We start from the raw sequence: 13,431 nt of genomic DNA on the forward strand, positions 1-13,431 counted from the left end.
TTATTATTTGTGCAGTGGAGGCGCCAGGTAATACGTAATTATTTTCGGTACCTATATTAGACGCAGAAATAATCAATCTTGAAAGAAAAATTAAGAAAGATCGCAAGATCGCGCAGTGGAGGCGCCAGGTATAACTAGGCGTCTCCTTTTCTTGTAGCCAAAATAAACACTTTGATAAAAATCAGATATTTCATCATAATTTTCAGCTGATTTGAAGACAATAAAAGACGCTTTAAACGAGTAAGGTGCATTTCTTGGGCCCATCGATTGACTATAAAAAAACTATACGACCAACGTAAAAATTATCTCAATCTATTGACTTCATATTAATTGAAACTGAAGGAATTGAAAATTCGTTATTTATGGAATTTTCGAACGATAAATAATCGGCTTTTCTTAACACGAAAAGGGCTTCTAAATCCGATAATAATTTACTCATCTTAAAGGTTTTCAAGTGGATTTCACATAAAATGGCATCAATATGAATCCCTTTGAGTATGTAACATTGCAAACGACATTTATTTTATCGTCTCTGTCTGACACGCATTCAATGTAACGCAAGCGCAGGACATTTTACTTCCCCCACATTAGGGGGTTTTTCATAGAAATTTTCCAGAACTCAAAAAATCAACGCTGATTTCATGGGACTCGGTGGTATGAATCATTTATCGTTCTGCAATATCAAGAGGGTTTCTCTGGGTGTTTTAAATTAATAAAGGGGAGACCCGTTTTCCGTGCCAGACATGGCCTATCGATTTTCCTGCCGCGCATTTAAAAAATAAAGGGGTTCGTGCTCTAATCGTGAAAGTCGATTTCTTCCCCTTCTTGAGGAGGGTTGCATTGCACCCAGGGGCTTCAGTTTATTTCAGTTGGTTCTCAACCATCTTTCATCGATTGCAGTGACAAAGATCTCGGGGGGTTCATTGTTAATTTATTTTTTAAAGAAGAATTGTATGTTAAAGTGGTTGCCTTTGAGATCTTCTCTCTGGTGTATTTTCTCACCTAATTTACCTTCTCAGAATTACCTGGGAAATGTGAATAAAAGTGCGACCTTCAGTTGAAATAGGAGGAGCACGCAAAAAGTAGCTCGTTTTTGTATTATACTTCTTATTTTTTTTCTCCTCTGCACCTCATCTCTCGCATTTACTCCCAAAGGGGGGTATGAAGAGTTGTAGAAGAAGTGTATATTATTAGCCTTCGTGTAAAGAGGTATATAGCAAGAAAAAAAACCTCTACAATTTCAAGATAGTTTCATTGCGAACGTGGCGATTCTGTCCGAGAATTAATTTGTACCACCAGTCAATGTGAATAACTCGTTAAACAGAGGTAGACTTTTGAGGCAGTGTGTGAGAAGTTGAAAAGAAGAAAAAAAACAGGGAATATTTTGCCACTGAAAATTGCTGCTGAATACTTTATAAGAGACTTTTACTTCGATAGTAACACCACCAGACTTTAGACAGTAATTTATCTCATTAAATAGCTTCTTATTTGTAAAAGTGATTGCAAATCTTGTAAATCATGTTTCAGTGAAAGTGACAAAGCTACCAAATATGGATTGTGATTTGCTGATTTAATACAAGAAGAGATAAAATTTTTCTTATAAGAAATTCATAGACTCATGCGTGATTAATAAACTACCTTAGAAGGGATTTTCCTTATCGGGGGTGACTGCAAAAAAAATGATTAAAAGTTTCCATGAAGAAATTTCAAGATAGACGAATAAGCGGAGATAGACACCGGAAGTGAATAAAATTCTTATCATTGTGAACATTTGAATACAAAGAGGCGTGACCTTATACGCCGCAAGTAGCAAACATCTCGCAATCTCTGACAATCTCACCGGCATTTGGGTCAAAAGTGCACGGCAACAATGAATGCATTCAGTGAGCCACTTGAAGGTCCATCGGCTACCGAGGATGACTGCCCTCGTCACATGTTGGACGGTATGTTAATGTTGCATTAATGTTCCATCGCGCAATCACCTCAACCGAGGAAGTCACACCGTTCCATTTGAATTTTAATTCTTATCCCCTGCAGAACCTTGAATTTGGCACCATCTCCAAAGTCCAAATGCTGCACATTCATTTCTCATTTTGTACCGCATTGATTAGCCCCTTCGTTTTTCCATAGCAAGATGCAAGGTCATGATGGAGACTGTTTGGCCCTGTGCCTAAAAAAATCTATAAACTACATGGGGAATCTGTCCGGAAAACTCATGCGGGAAACAATGCAAGAGGGGAAATACTCTGCAAACTCTGGCAGATGAGATTCCTATTTAAATAATGCAGCATTTCATGTGAAAAATGTTGCGCAAATCTGTGAATTATATGCGCGTAAATTACGCGTAGAATATAGATTTATTGGCCGTGAAATTAAAGGGATTTATTGATTTTTAATTTTGCACAAGACATCACAAAAACAGGTTGAAAAAAAATGTTTCTAAAGAAAAAAATTCATTGCAACGAATTTGTTGTTTACAGACTGATGGTTTTTGCTATTTATACTTTATTTTATGTTGAAAAAAATCATAAAACATTTTTTACAAGGCCTGTGAGAAATTCTAAATGTTTCACCTATGAAAATAATGGGGCATTAATGGGTTAAGAATAAAGATTATTAATCAAAAGAATAAGTAATAAATTTAATTTATTGCTTTGCTGTAATCTCAACAATTCAGAGGTGGTTATAGCTACATGTACTGTACATTATATTCTTTATCAGAGTTTTAAAATAGAAAAGATTTTGAAGGAAATGAAAAATGATTAGGAAAATTCTAATAGATGCAGTGGAGACGCCGGGTCGTACTATGTATCCTATCTACGAGAAATCAATGATAAATATTTTTCCAAGTACGAAAATGAATTTATCCTTCATTCTAACTCCGGAATATTCTTCAAAAACTCGTAAAGGTTTAACAACTTTTTTAAAAAGGGTTAATGAAATAACGTAAAGCCATTTAAAGGGCAAAAACATACCAAAGAAAATCAATAAAAGAATAAAAGGAGAAACAAAAAAAGAAAAATTAATTACTTGACAAAATATTAGCAGAATAGAGCATCGATCTAACTACAAAAAATCTCATTAATCTTGCACATTATTTTCTCACAACATTTTATAAATTCCGCACATTGATTGATTTCCAGCCTTTTTTGTTGTTGTTGATCTCTTCTTGTAAAATGAGTGAAAATACGATCATTTCTCTGGCATTCACACACTTTGCGCGCATATTAAATAACACCAACACCTCTTTCTCAGTGATTCAACATGAGAAATCACTTTCTTCGATAGCGACCTTCGTCATTTTCTATATCAAGATCATCATATATAGGGGCTACCATCTCTGACGTGGTTTGCTTTGCCCCTTATCTTATCGCACAACCAACGAGGTCTTTTTTTTTGCCACTCAATCTCTCTGCCATCACTTGTCCATGTCGTTTAAAGTAATTATTACTTTTTTTCCGCGAGTTGTTTGCCTTTTTGTTAAGCCTCCATCTTCAGGCATCTGAAAGATTTATGGTTTTCCAACATATGTATATTTATTAATTAATTCAATGGAGTAGGTATTCCTGTGGTGTGAGTATTGCAAGACACCGCGGCGCATTGAAAGCTCGATTGAGTTGTTGAATGCGTGAAAATGAGTTGAACTTTTCAAAAAAAAAAAAGCCACAAAGTCTTTTGTGGGCATTTTCGTGCATTTCATCATGAGAAGGTGTTAAAATTTTTAAGAGACCTTTCATTGGAAGATTTATTTGCAGAAATGTTGAAACACCAAAATAGCGCTGCTTAGCCTGCCGTATAGCCCCTGAAAAGCAATTAATTATCACTAAACAGCTCTCAATGTTTGATTTTGTTTAAAAAAAAAGTCTTCTATTTTCTTTTGCTTACTTTTGTGTACATAACGCGCAATGTTTGAACAATTTGATAAGATCGCATTGAGTAAATTCACATTTAGATGTTTCTCAAGTTATAATAAGTAGGTACAACTACTTATATTACACAGGAGGGTTCACATGTCCAATTGCATTTAAGGTGCTTGCTGGCATGGCTTGGAATTTAAAGGCGTGATGAAAAGAACAAAAATTTGTGAAATAGTAAATTAAATGTTTTGTTATTTAATTGGTGGAGTTGATTTTAATTAAGAGAGCAGAGATTTATTTTTCTAATTAAAAATTCAAATTGGGTTGATTTTTCTCTCTTTCTATTTTTTTTCCTTAATAACTCATTGTGATGCAGAGGAGCGCATGAGGTGGAACAATTGAGATGAATACACCTCTTTACCTCAATTACTCCATCTGCCATGAATTGCAATTTTATGTTCGGAGATATTTTTTATTTCAAGCAAATACTTCCCCAAATCCGCCCCTGATGAAAAGTAAGTTGGTAATATGAATCCAACAATGATTGTGCAGAAATAAATTCGATAGCTCTAACATGTGAAAATGTCGCAAAAAGTGATGAAGTGGACAAAATGCCAAAAGATTCGATGCTAAATGCTGTAACATGGAATTTGAGCTTTCATTGAAACACTCAAAGTGACTTTTTGCTCAATCCACCTATAAGAGGAGCTCTTTAACCTGCCTGAAGCCCTTTTAAATTCATCTTTCACTCCATTCTTCGCTTTAGCCGCATTCTTGTGTACCGTGCATATATGGCTATTGTGTGCGAAAAGAGGGACAGAGGTGAAGCCATCGTGGAGAAGAGAAAAAAAGACCAAAAGGGTCAAATGTTTGGAGCACAAACCACCCACTAATATATTCTATGGGCATTTATTTATTGTGTTGAGGAAATTCCTTAAAAACCACTTGGAATGCATTTGTACATAAACTACAAAGCTCTTCCAGTTATATTGATTCAAAAGAGAACCTCAATGTTTAAGGAAATGCGGAATAATTTATTGTTTGTATGGAAATATTAAAATAGTTCATAAATATCCCATTAATTTCAGTTAAATAATATTTTTATTTTATAATAAATGAAAAGGTTGACGAACAAATAAATTAATTAAATCCACATGAAAAATCATTATGTGAATGACATAAAGACATAAATATTTCCATCATTACGTTTAAAGTACCTACCTATATTTTTTTCTTACGTCAAAAGTATTTATACCTTAAGGTTTTTTTCATTAAATAAATAATGTTGGTTGTAAGTATTTTTAATGATTGAATCAATAAGATTAATCAAATATCGATCAATAATTGATAAATCAATTGAATCAGTCAATCGATTGATTGATCAATTCTACCCCCACCACTCAGTCCCTCCTAAGAACCAATTTTCATTTTTTTCAATTCTTTTTATTTCCATAAATTCGTCAAAATATTTGATTAATTCGCAATATCAGAAGACAAATAAAAACATATAGCTGTGCTTTCCATAAATCACGTAGAAAATTTCCTCGCACACATAGAGATAAATGTGACTCTCTAAAACTGCGCACCTGAAGTAAAAATGTTGTTTGTACACAGGTGTCCCAAAAATTGCCTCTACGAGTGATCTACTGCTCTACTTTGGTGCATGATCTCATGATCAAATGTATCAATTTTGCAAAAATTTTATTATATACTTTTTACTGCCGCTCAGTGGAAAAAAAAAGAGAGAACTCTTTAATATCTCCTTAACATGGATTGTTTCACCGTGTCTGTGAAATGTGTACATAAATTGCAAAATTGCGATCTTTCTCCCCAATATATGATCATGTCTGGCCTGAAGACAGCGCGCAGACGCTGAGGCGTGAAAGGTGTTTGTGTAAATTCTAATTAAAGAGAACTTTTATGCGTCATTTGTAGCTTATTTTGTAGCTATATTTCTTCTCTATTTCCGTTTTTTTTTTCTTTCATTTGCAACAATGTGTGCAAAAGAGGCAAAAAACGTGATAGTGCATGGGAAATTTGCAAGAGAAATGATCATTTCTCCTTCAAGAGACAATTTTATTGTCAAATGACGGTTGGAATGATGATATATTTTTGCATATACTTAACTTAGGTAGTACAGACTCCACGTTGGTCTTTTTCACATACATACATCACTCACTCCAGCCATTTAGCTTAACATTTATAATTTTTTAATTGACTTTCTTTTGGCCACATTACTCACAATATTGTTTATTTTACTGGGTTATTTGCCTCTTTCTTCGTTGCCGGTGCTTTTTTATTATGATTTCTGTCCATTTCATGAGATCTCCTCCTCAGCAGCACGGTGGTAGTTTAAGTGAGAGCAAAAATAAGAAAGGTAAAATGTTATTGCAGCATTTGCAAGTCTAATAATTTTTATTTCTCGTTATAGAATTTTAGCTGTGTTTCTTTCAGACACAGCTTTTGTGTACCGAGCAAAATCGAAAGTCGTCAGATCGGGCTCAAACTTGGGATGAGCACGAATTAGGGTCCCCACATTCCAAAAAACGTATGCGCCAAAAAAATTTTTTTCCGGCCGGCCGTCCGTCCGGCCGTCCGTCCGTCCGGCCGTCCGGCCGGATCATAAACTTAAATTGCAAGAGAACGGTGATAGATAGAGACTTGCGGTAAACGGCAAAGTTTAAATATCGACCTGAAGAAATCCGATTATGAGGTCAAATCCACCCCCCCACCCCTCCGTCCGCCATTTTGAATAACCTCAAAATTTTGTTTTCACTATATCTCAGCCGCTATTATAGCTAGAGGGCTGAAATTTTGATATGTTGTAGGGGCCATCAAGACCTTTCCAACGATACCTCATTTTCGAAAATCGGTCAAGCCGTTTAGTCAATATGGCCGCCACAATTTTTCATCGAAAATCGACCATAACTCGAAAACGGCTTGACCGATTTTGATCAACTCGGGGTCAAATGAAAGATCTCAACAAACCCTACAACTCTCTAGAACATCAGAAGTTTCAAAAGTGACCGCTAGGGGGCCAAAAATCGAAAACAAAATTTTCGATTAGTTTTCGATGAATATCTCGAAAACGGCGACATAAATTTTTTTCATTTTTTGATATGTTGTAGCTGACCATATTATCTAGCTTCATGCCGAAAATGAAGAAAATCTATGGATCCGTTCTCGAGATATAGCCTTCCAAAGTTGGCATGTCATATCTCGGGTTCTACAAGTCCGATCTTGATCAACTCAAGCGCAAATGAAAGGTTTCGTGAAACCCTACAAATGTCTAGAACATTGCAACTTCGAGAAATGACCGCAAGAGGCGCTAAAATCGAAAACAAAGTTTTCGAAAATTTCGAACTCGAATTTTTCGAAAATGGCGACATAAATTTTTTTCATTTTTCGATATGTTATAGCTGACTTCAAGACCTTTCAAACAAAAAAAAATTTATGAAAATCTATGGATCCGTTCTCGAGATATGGCTTTCCAAACATTTCTTAGGGTATGACTTTTCAACTTTTCCCGACTTTGCGCGTATTTAAATTAATTCGCGTTTAGGTTTGCTCTCACAAAATTGGTACACTGAAAGAAACACAGCTCCCGTAAGCTTGGTCAGCTTACCAGTACATTTTTATTTTTATTTAATGATATTTCTCACTATAAAGCCCTTTTTTGCACAGAAAAAAAAAACGTCAAGGCATTATTTACTTTTCTTCTCTCACGCAGCGAGGAAATTGGTATTGAATTCGGTCGGTTTGCAATGCGAAGAAATGAAAGGAAAAGCCCCACAGAGTGTGAAGGAGGGATCATGAGATGAATCAAAAATCAAGTACAAATCATATATTTAATAAAAAAAAAACAGCTCCATACAACGTTTTGTCCAGTGTGATGGATAGAAAAGTCATTCGAAGATGATGGGAATCTTGTGGAACGTTTTTTTTTCCTCCATCATCTCTTTATACTCACATAAATTTATTCGTAATTTGTTGATTTGAAAATGAAGAAAAATGAACTTGTCAGCTTCCGGTGAAGGTTACTCATTAATAATAATTTCATTATTATATTGCAATTGTTAATTCCCCGCCAATCTTTACTTAACCCATTGCTGCTATCAGAGCAGGGGAAAAAGGGAAAGTCATGAAATTTTCTTTCCATGCGAAAAATGTGTCTCTCCGCGAGAAAAGTTCGCCAATAAATTCATCATCTCACGACAGGTGTCCACTTTTCCAATTCCAAAGAGAAATTCTCATGAAATGGGAAAAATTGATTCATACCACGCGCGTTTATATGCAGTTGATGCCGACATTTTGCAATTTAAGTGGTTAATTAAGTGGAATCTAAAAATTAATTTAATCATTCGGTGTGATTTAGTTAATCAGTCGTTAATCTTTTCTTTTCTTCTTTCCAAATGCATATTTGCGTTTTTTTTTTGTGCAACGTTGTGCGTTTATAAATCAAAATTAGCAGTTTTATGTTGTTTCTTTTAACACAAAATCTTATCTTATGCTGCTTCTTGGGTTTTGTTTTCTTCACAGAGGTTAATGTACAAAAAAAATTCAGGTGTCAGCTTTTAATTAAACATCATAAATGTATGTAAATTAATTTATCAGCGTTCAGGTGTTTAAATAATCTGGGCTTTGAGAATTTCCGGGTTGTTTGAAGGAGCTTTTTGCGATAATTTAATCGGCGAAACATTGACTCGAATGATTTGAAGCATTTTGGGCAAATTAATCAGCGAAACATTTTCAGGAATGTTTTGAAACATTTAAAGAATATTTTTGAATTTTAAGTGTAATATTAACCGGCTTTTTTTCTCTGTAATTCCAATTGGAAATTGTAAGTTTTTTTTCGCAAATTCTTACTCTTTTTCTAATTTTCCAAAAAACAATACGAGTCAAAATTATTTCCTTGAGTCAGAGCAACATCCATATATGGTTGAATAAGCTCCTTTTACGACAATTCATTTATTAAAAAAAATCTTGTTATAGAAGGAAACATAAGAAGCAGCATAAATGGGTTAACATGTATTTGCAAGACATCTTTAACAATTTTTTCCTGCCAATATTCCCCGCTAGAAAAAAGCAAATATAAGAAAAAAGCAAATGAAGAAATTTGTCACTTTTTTCCCATCATAGTGCTTATTTTCCCCCACATGAGGAAATTTCTCTATGTATGTATGAGGTTAATGAAGGCTAATCGATTGAAATTCGCTATGAGGCAAAAATTGGAAGTAGCCAAAAAATCACAAGAAATTGATGAAGTGGAAGTGTTTGCTGGGGCATCTTCTAAAGCACTTTTGTCCATCACTTTGTGCTTCGTGGCACAAAATGAAGATTCATTGCACTCGGGCATTACATGAACTCCTTTTCTCCATACCATTTGTCTACTATATACCTACAATTTTATAATACAATTTGATGTACTCACCTGTGTTATATCGGTGTGGTTGAGCGAGAGCTCGTGTATGGGGCATTACTTGCTTGCTTACCATCGAAAATACCTCAGTTGTCGGTTTGACTTCGAACGAGCTAAATCGTGGTCTCCAAGCGCGACTCCCGGGTGCACACTTGGTGTTTGCTCAACACTCATCTTTTTCCCTGGAAATCCAGGGAGGAACTCTCATTAAATTCTTTTTTATTTTAATTTAATTTAAGTGTGGAAAATAACACGTTTTGGCAATCATGTGATTTTTGTGTGATTTTGTGGTTCTTTTTTTTGCCTCGCGGAGAATCATAAACTTCTTGACATGAAGTTTTAGGATTCTCTGTAGCCTCTCCCAGGTTTCTTAATCACTATTAAATTTAATTCACATTCAGTAGCCAAAAAAAGTGAAGAAATTTATCAATAAAAAAATGTTAATGTGAAGTATAAAAATTTTCTCACTACAAAATTAAATTGTAATTGCTAGAAATTCTTCGTTCCACATCAATTACTTTTGTGTTATATATTTTATCTTAACGCGCCCCAAAAACCTCAAGAAATGCAACTATTCTTCTATTTTTTCGGTGTCAAAGAAGGGATTATTTATTAAGACGATTTATAAGGTGTTTTAACTGTCTTCTAATCACATTATGTTGACAGGAAGTTTGAGCAATAGAAGCATAAAAAAGCAAATGATTGTAAAATAAAATAAAATACAATGTTGTCAACCTTCTTCGACCTAATAACATAGTCACATTGCCGAGTCTCTATCATTGCTCGAAAATTTTAAGTTAAATGGAGGGAAAATAGTAAATTGCTGAGCGATAACAGGTGTATTAGCTTTTTTTTCTCTCTCTCGAAAATTGTTGTGCTGAAGCAAAATTGGCTGTTGAATGTGATGGAGATGTAAAGCAATTTTAAAGAAAAAAAAATGTGTATCATCACTGAAGAGGGAAATTGGAGCTAAAATAGGCAGATTATAATTATCTCCAATGTCCCTCTCACTTATTGGACGATGTGTGTGCCACAATTTCCAGTGATTGAAGAGCTTTGGTGAAAAGATGAAATTTTTGGTGAAATGACTTCGAACAATGTGCCAAACGGTACGACGACCAACATCATCAAGGCACCCAATGGGTCGTCTATAAATGGGAAAGGTGCTGAAGATGATCCCTCATGGGATGCTCAATCTGCATCAACATTCTCCCGGCAAAATAGCATGGAGTGCTGGGACTACACCATTGAGCTTGAGTGTCTCCAAGGGCCCCAAGGTTGGCATTTTCTTCTTTTTTTCACTTCTCTGTAGCAGCATCTTTAAGGGGCATATCGTTCCCATCTCTTTTGCATTCTATGTGCAAGAAAATTACATTCTCTTACAGTTATGCAATAAACCTCCATTGGGTGCTTGTTCTCATCTTAAAAAAAAAACTATGCAATAGACGCTGTCTACATTATGCTATATGTTTTAAGTTCTCTCGTAAATGAAGGCGCTGGGAATTTAAATTAAATATCGATAGTTTTTTTTTTTCTTTTTATTCTTTCCTCACCCAAACTCAAATTGCGGTGTGAATGTCGCTGGGAAGCACAAACAACTTAAATTGCAGATCATTAGCTTGGTAGGGTCTGATTGCTCTTATGCTTTAAGTTTAGATTCTTTTTTTTGCACCTCTTCTTGTGTAGGCAAACTAAGCAACGCACCAGATGTAGAACTCCCGTAAATAAAATTAATAGAAGATGTTGAAGAAGTAATTAGAGGAAATTTTCTTTTTTTTTTGTATCTTTACTTAATTTGATTATTGAGCTGAAGAAGCTTTGAAGCCGAAGAAAATCGAGAAAAAATTAATTTAATTTAAAAATTTCATGAAGAAACTTTGAAATAAATAATGAACATTAGCAAAAGATTTCCATTATTTTTTTCAACACAACAATTTAAAATTCAAATTCATTTACAAAGTTTGTGAAAAATTATCCTCAATTTCACAATGAAATGAAAATCATGAAATTTATGAAAAAAATGTTTGGTCATTTAATTTTATAAGTAGGTACATTTGAGACCTGAATTATATCGTAATTTTGTAAACCAACAATCTCTGGAGAGACTTTTTTGGTTTGTTTTGACTCCCGAGGTTCTTGCAGAGTCATAACTACAAGTATTTTGTGATGTTAAGTAGACTCTGGGAGCTTCTAAAAGAATTTAAAGAGTCATAAAGTTATAAATTGACATTTTTCAGGCAATTTTAAGGTTAAAAAATCCGGGATTTTTTTTCAAAAGACTTTGATAATAAATAAATAAATAAAATTACAAATTCTTCTTTAAAAATTCACAACATTCCATGCAATTTTTTGGGGAAAGAGATAAACAAATACCAAAGTTAATGTTTCAGCCTTGAAAATACATATTAGTTGCAAAATAAATATCACCCTGAAAAATTAGCTCCATCTCCCCTAAATTACTATAACTCGTGATAATCTGCCGTAATCAACGTGAAATTGAAGATTTGGAAAGATGAATGGTTGGTTAAGTTTTTGGATAATCTCTCAAAAATGCTTCTTTTGTGAAAATTGCAGTCTTTCCCATCCTCTCTCTAAAACGTCTAAAATAAACACTTTACAACCCATCAATAAAGTGATTGCCACATCAGATATACGTCACCGATTTTAATATAATTTCCCCCGGCAAGTAAAGTGTGTGCCCGTCTTGCGCAAAAGCAACCGAATTACATAAAAAAGGTTGAAGAGAGAAAAAATCGTCGTTGAGCTTTGGAAGCATTTTTTATGCAAGAAAAAGATTACCATTTCCGCCGGTTTGAGGCAAAATCTCCACACCAAAGTCTCTCTGAGGTGGTCTGGAAAAGAAGCTTCAATGAATTCACTGAAGCGATCATTTGATCGTGTTTCTATTGATTTTTATAATCTCTCTTTTCTCTCTGCATTTATTTACCATACATATGTGTGTACCTGTTCAAACTCTAATGATTTACGGGAGTGTTGGGGCGAGCATTAAAAAAATAAAAGATGTGTTAATAATGAAACTTGCTTCAATGGTGATTCAGCTCAATGACTTTTTTTTTAAAAAGGTAGAAAAATTTCATGAGTGTGATTTGCGTTTTATATAAATTGAAATGCTCATTACATGAGCGATCCTCGGCGGTTCGTTTTGTTGAATTAGCCAAACTTCCCATGTTGATGTGGGCTGCCGGAAAATTAAAAAAATATTTACTGACACTTTGGCGGGGATTGTGTAATTATTTTTCATTATACCCTGAAAAAAGAAATTGGAGCATAATATTTTTCCGACTTAGAGCTCGCCGTGTAGCTTTTGCGGAGGTCAGAAGTCAATTGCCTCTGACGAGAAATGTGAAGAATGCGCTTAATTTTAACCTAATGGATCAATTTGTTGCAATTTTTTTTCCATTCACTCACCTGAACGCCCTGAACCCCCTACCAACGTCTCAGTGGACGCTTTGAAGCATTTTGCGATCTTGAAATTACTCAAAAAATAACTCTCATTTTACCTATAAGAGCTATACCTTGGCAACAAAATGAAAGAAGAAATTGGCAGGGAGGATCCCTTGCGAAAGGAAAATGTTTTAATTTTAGGATGATACCGGCATTATATAGAAATATTTAAAGTGAAGGAAAGTCTCAAGTCATGACAGGAATGCTATTTTCCCTTTCCGGCATTGTGTCTGATCATTTTGAGGCAACAAATTGGATTCGTTAGCCAAATTCATAAGCCAAAGTGCCGGTGAAAGTTCTCACTCTCTGATGCAAAATTACTTTTTGGCATCTCTCGCTCATCTGACATGAAGAATTGAAAGATTTGGCAATTTTTTCATCACCCCCCTTTGGCCTTCCTCAGCAGAATCTCTGTGGGAAAATTCAATGAAAGTACCAAAGTGCCCAGATATTTACCATTTTGCCGTTAAAAATTCACAAAAAGAACTTTCATCGGAATTTATTGAGGAAGGAAAAAAAGCTCAAAACTCAAAATGGGGGTGAATGCCATGAGGAAAAAAATGACTCGAAAAGAAATGAAATCGTCAATCAATTTGGTTATAATTGGAAGGTAATAAAAGTTAAATGAATGTGTTTATTGGAATCAATTGAAACCCATTGTTAATGGTAAACCGTATCGCTTTAAAGAGT

General features: G+C 34.6%; 1 protein-coding gene across 4 annotated transcripts in view; it reads left to right on the top strand.

The window, feature by feature from the left end:
• The window catches only part of LOC129791435 (cerebellar degeneration-related protein 2), a 39,827-nt gene that overhangs the window by 10,539 nt on the left and 15,857 nt on the right, over window positions 1–13,431 (top strand). Inside the window, exons 1-2 of one of the 4 annotated variants that reach the window (XM_055829606.1) lie at window positions 9,369–9,641; window positions 10,123–10,553. The exons of 1 other annotated variant lie outside the window; for it this stretch is intronic. In XM_055829606.1, the coding sequence (XP_055685581.1) occupies window positions 10,361–10,553 (193 nt within the window). In that variant the 5' untranslated portion in view covers window positions 9,369–9,641; window positions 10,123–10,360. Of the gene's footprint in view, window positions 1–120; window positions 1,944–9,368; window positions 9,642–10,122; window positions 10,554–13,431 lie in introns of those variants that run through there. 2 more of the 4 variants (XM_055829605.1, XM_055829609.1) reach the window with 2 other exon arrangements.

Source organism: Lutzomyia longipalpis, chromosome 2 (assembly GCF_024334085.1).
Source record: "Lutzomyia longipalpis isolate SR_M1_2022 chromosome 2, ASM2433408v1".
Classification (NCBI taxonomy): Eukaryota; Metazoa; Arthropoda; class Insecta; order Diptera; family Psychodidae; genus Lutzomyia; species Lutzomyia longipalpis.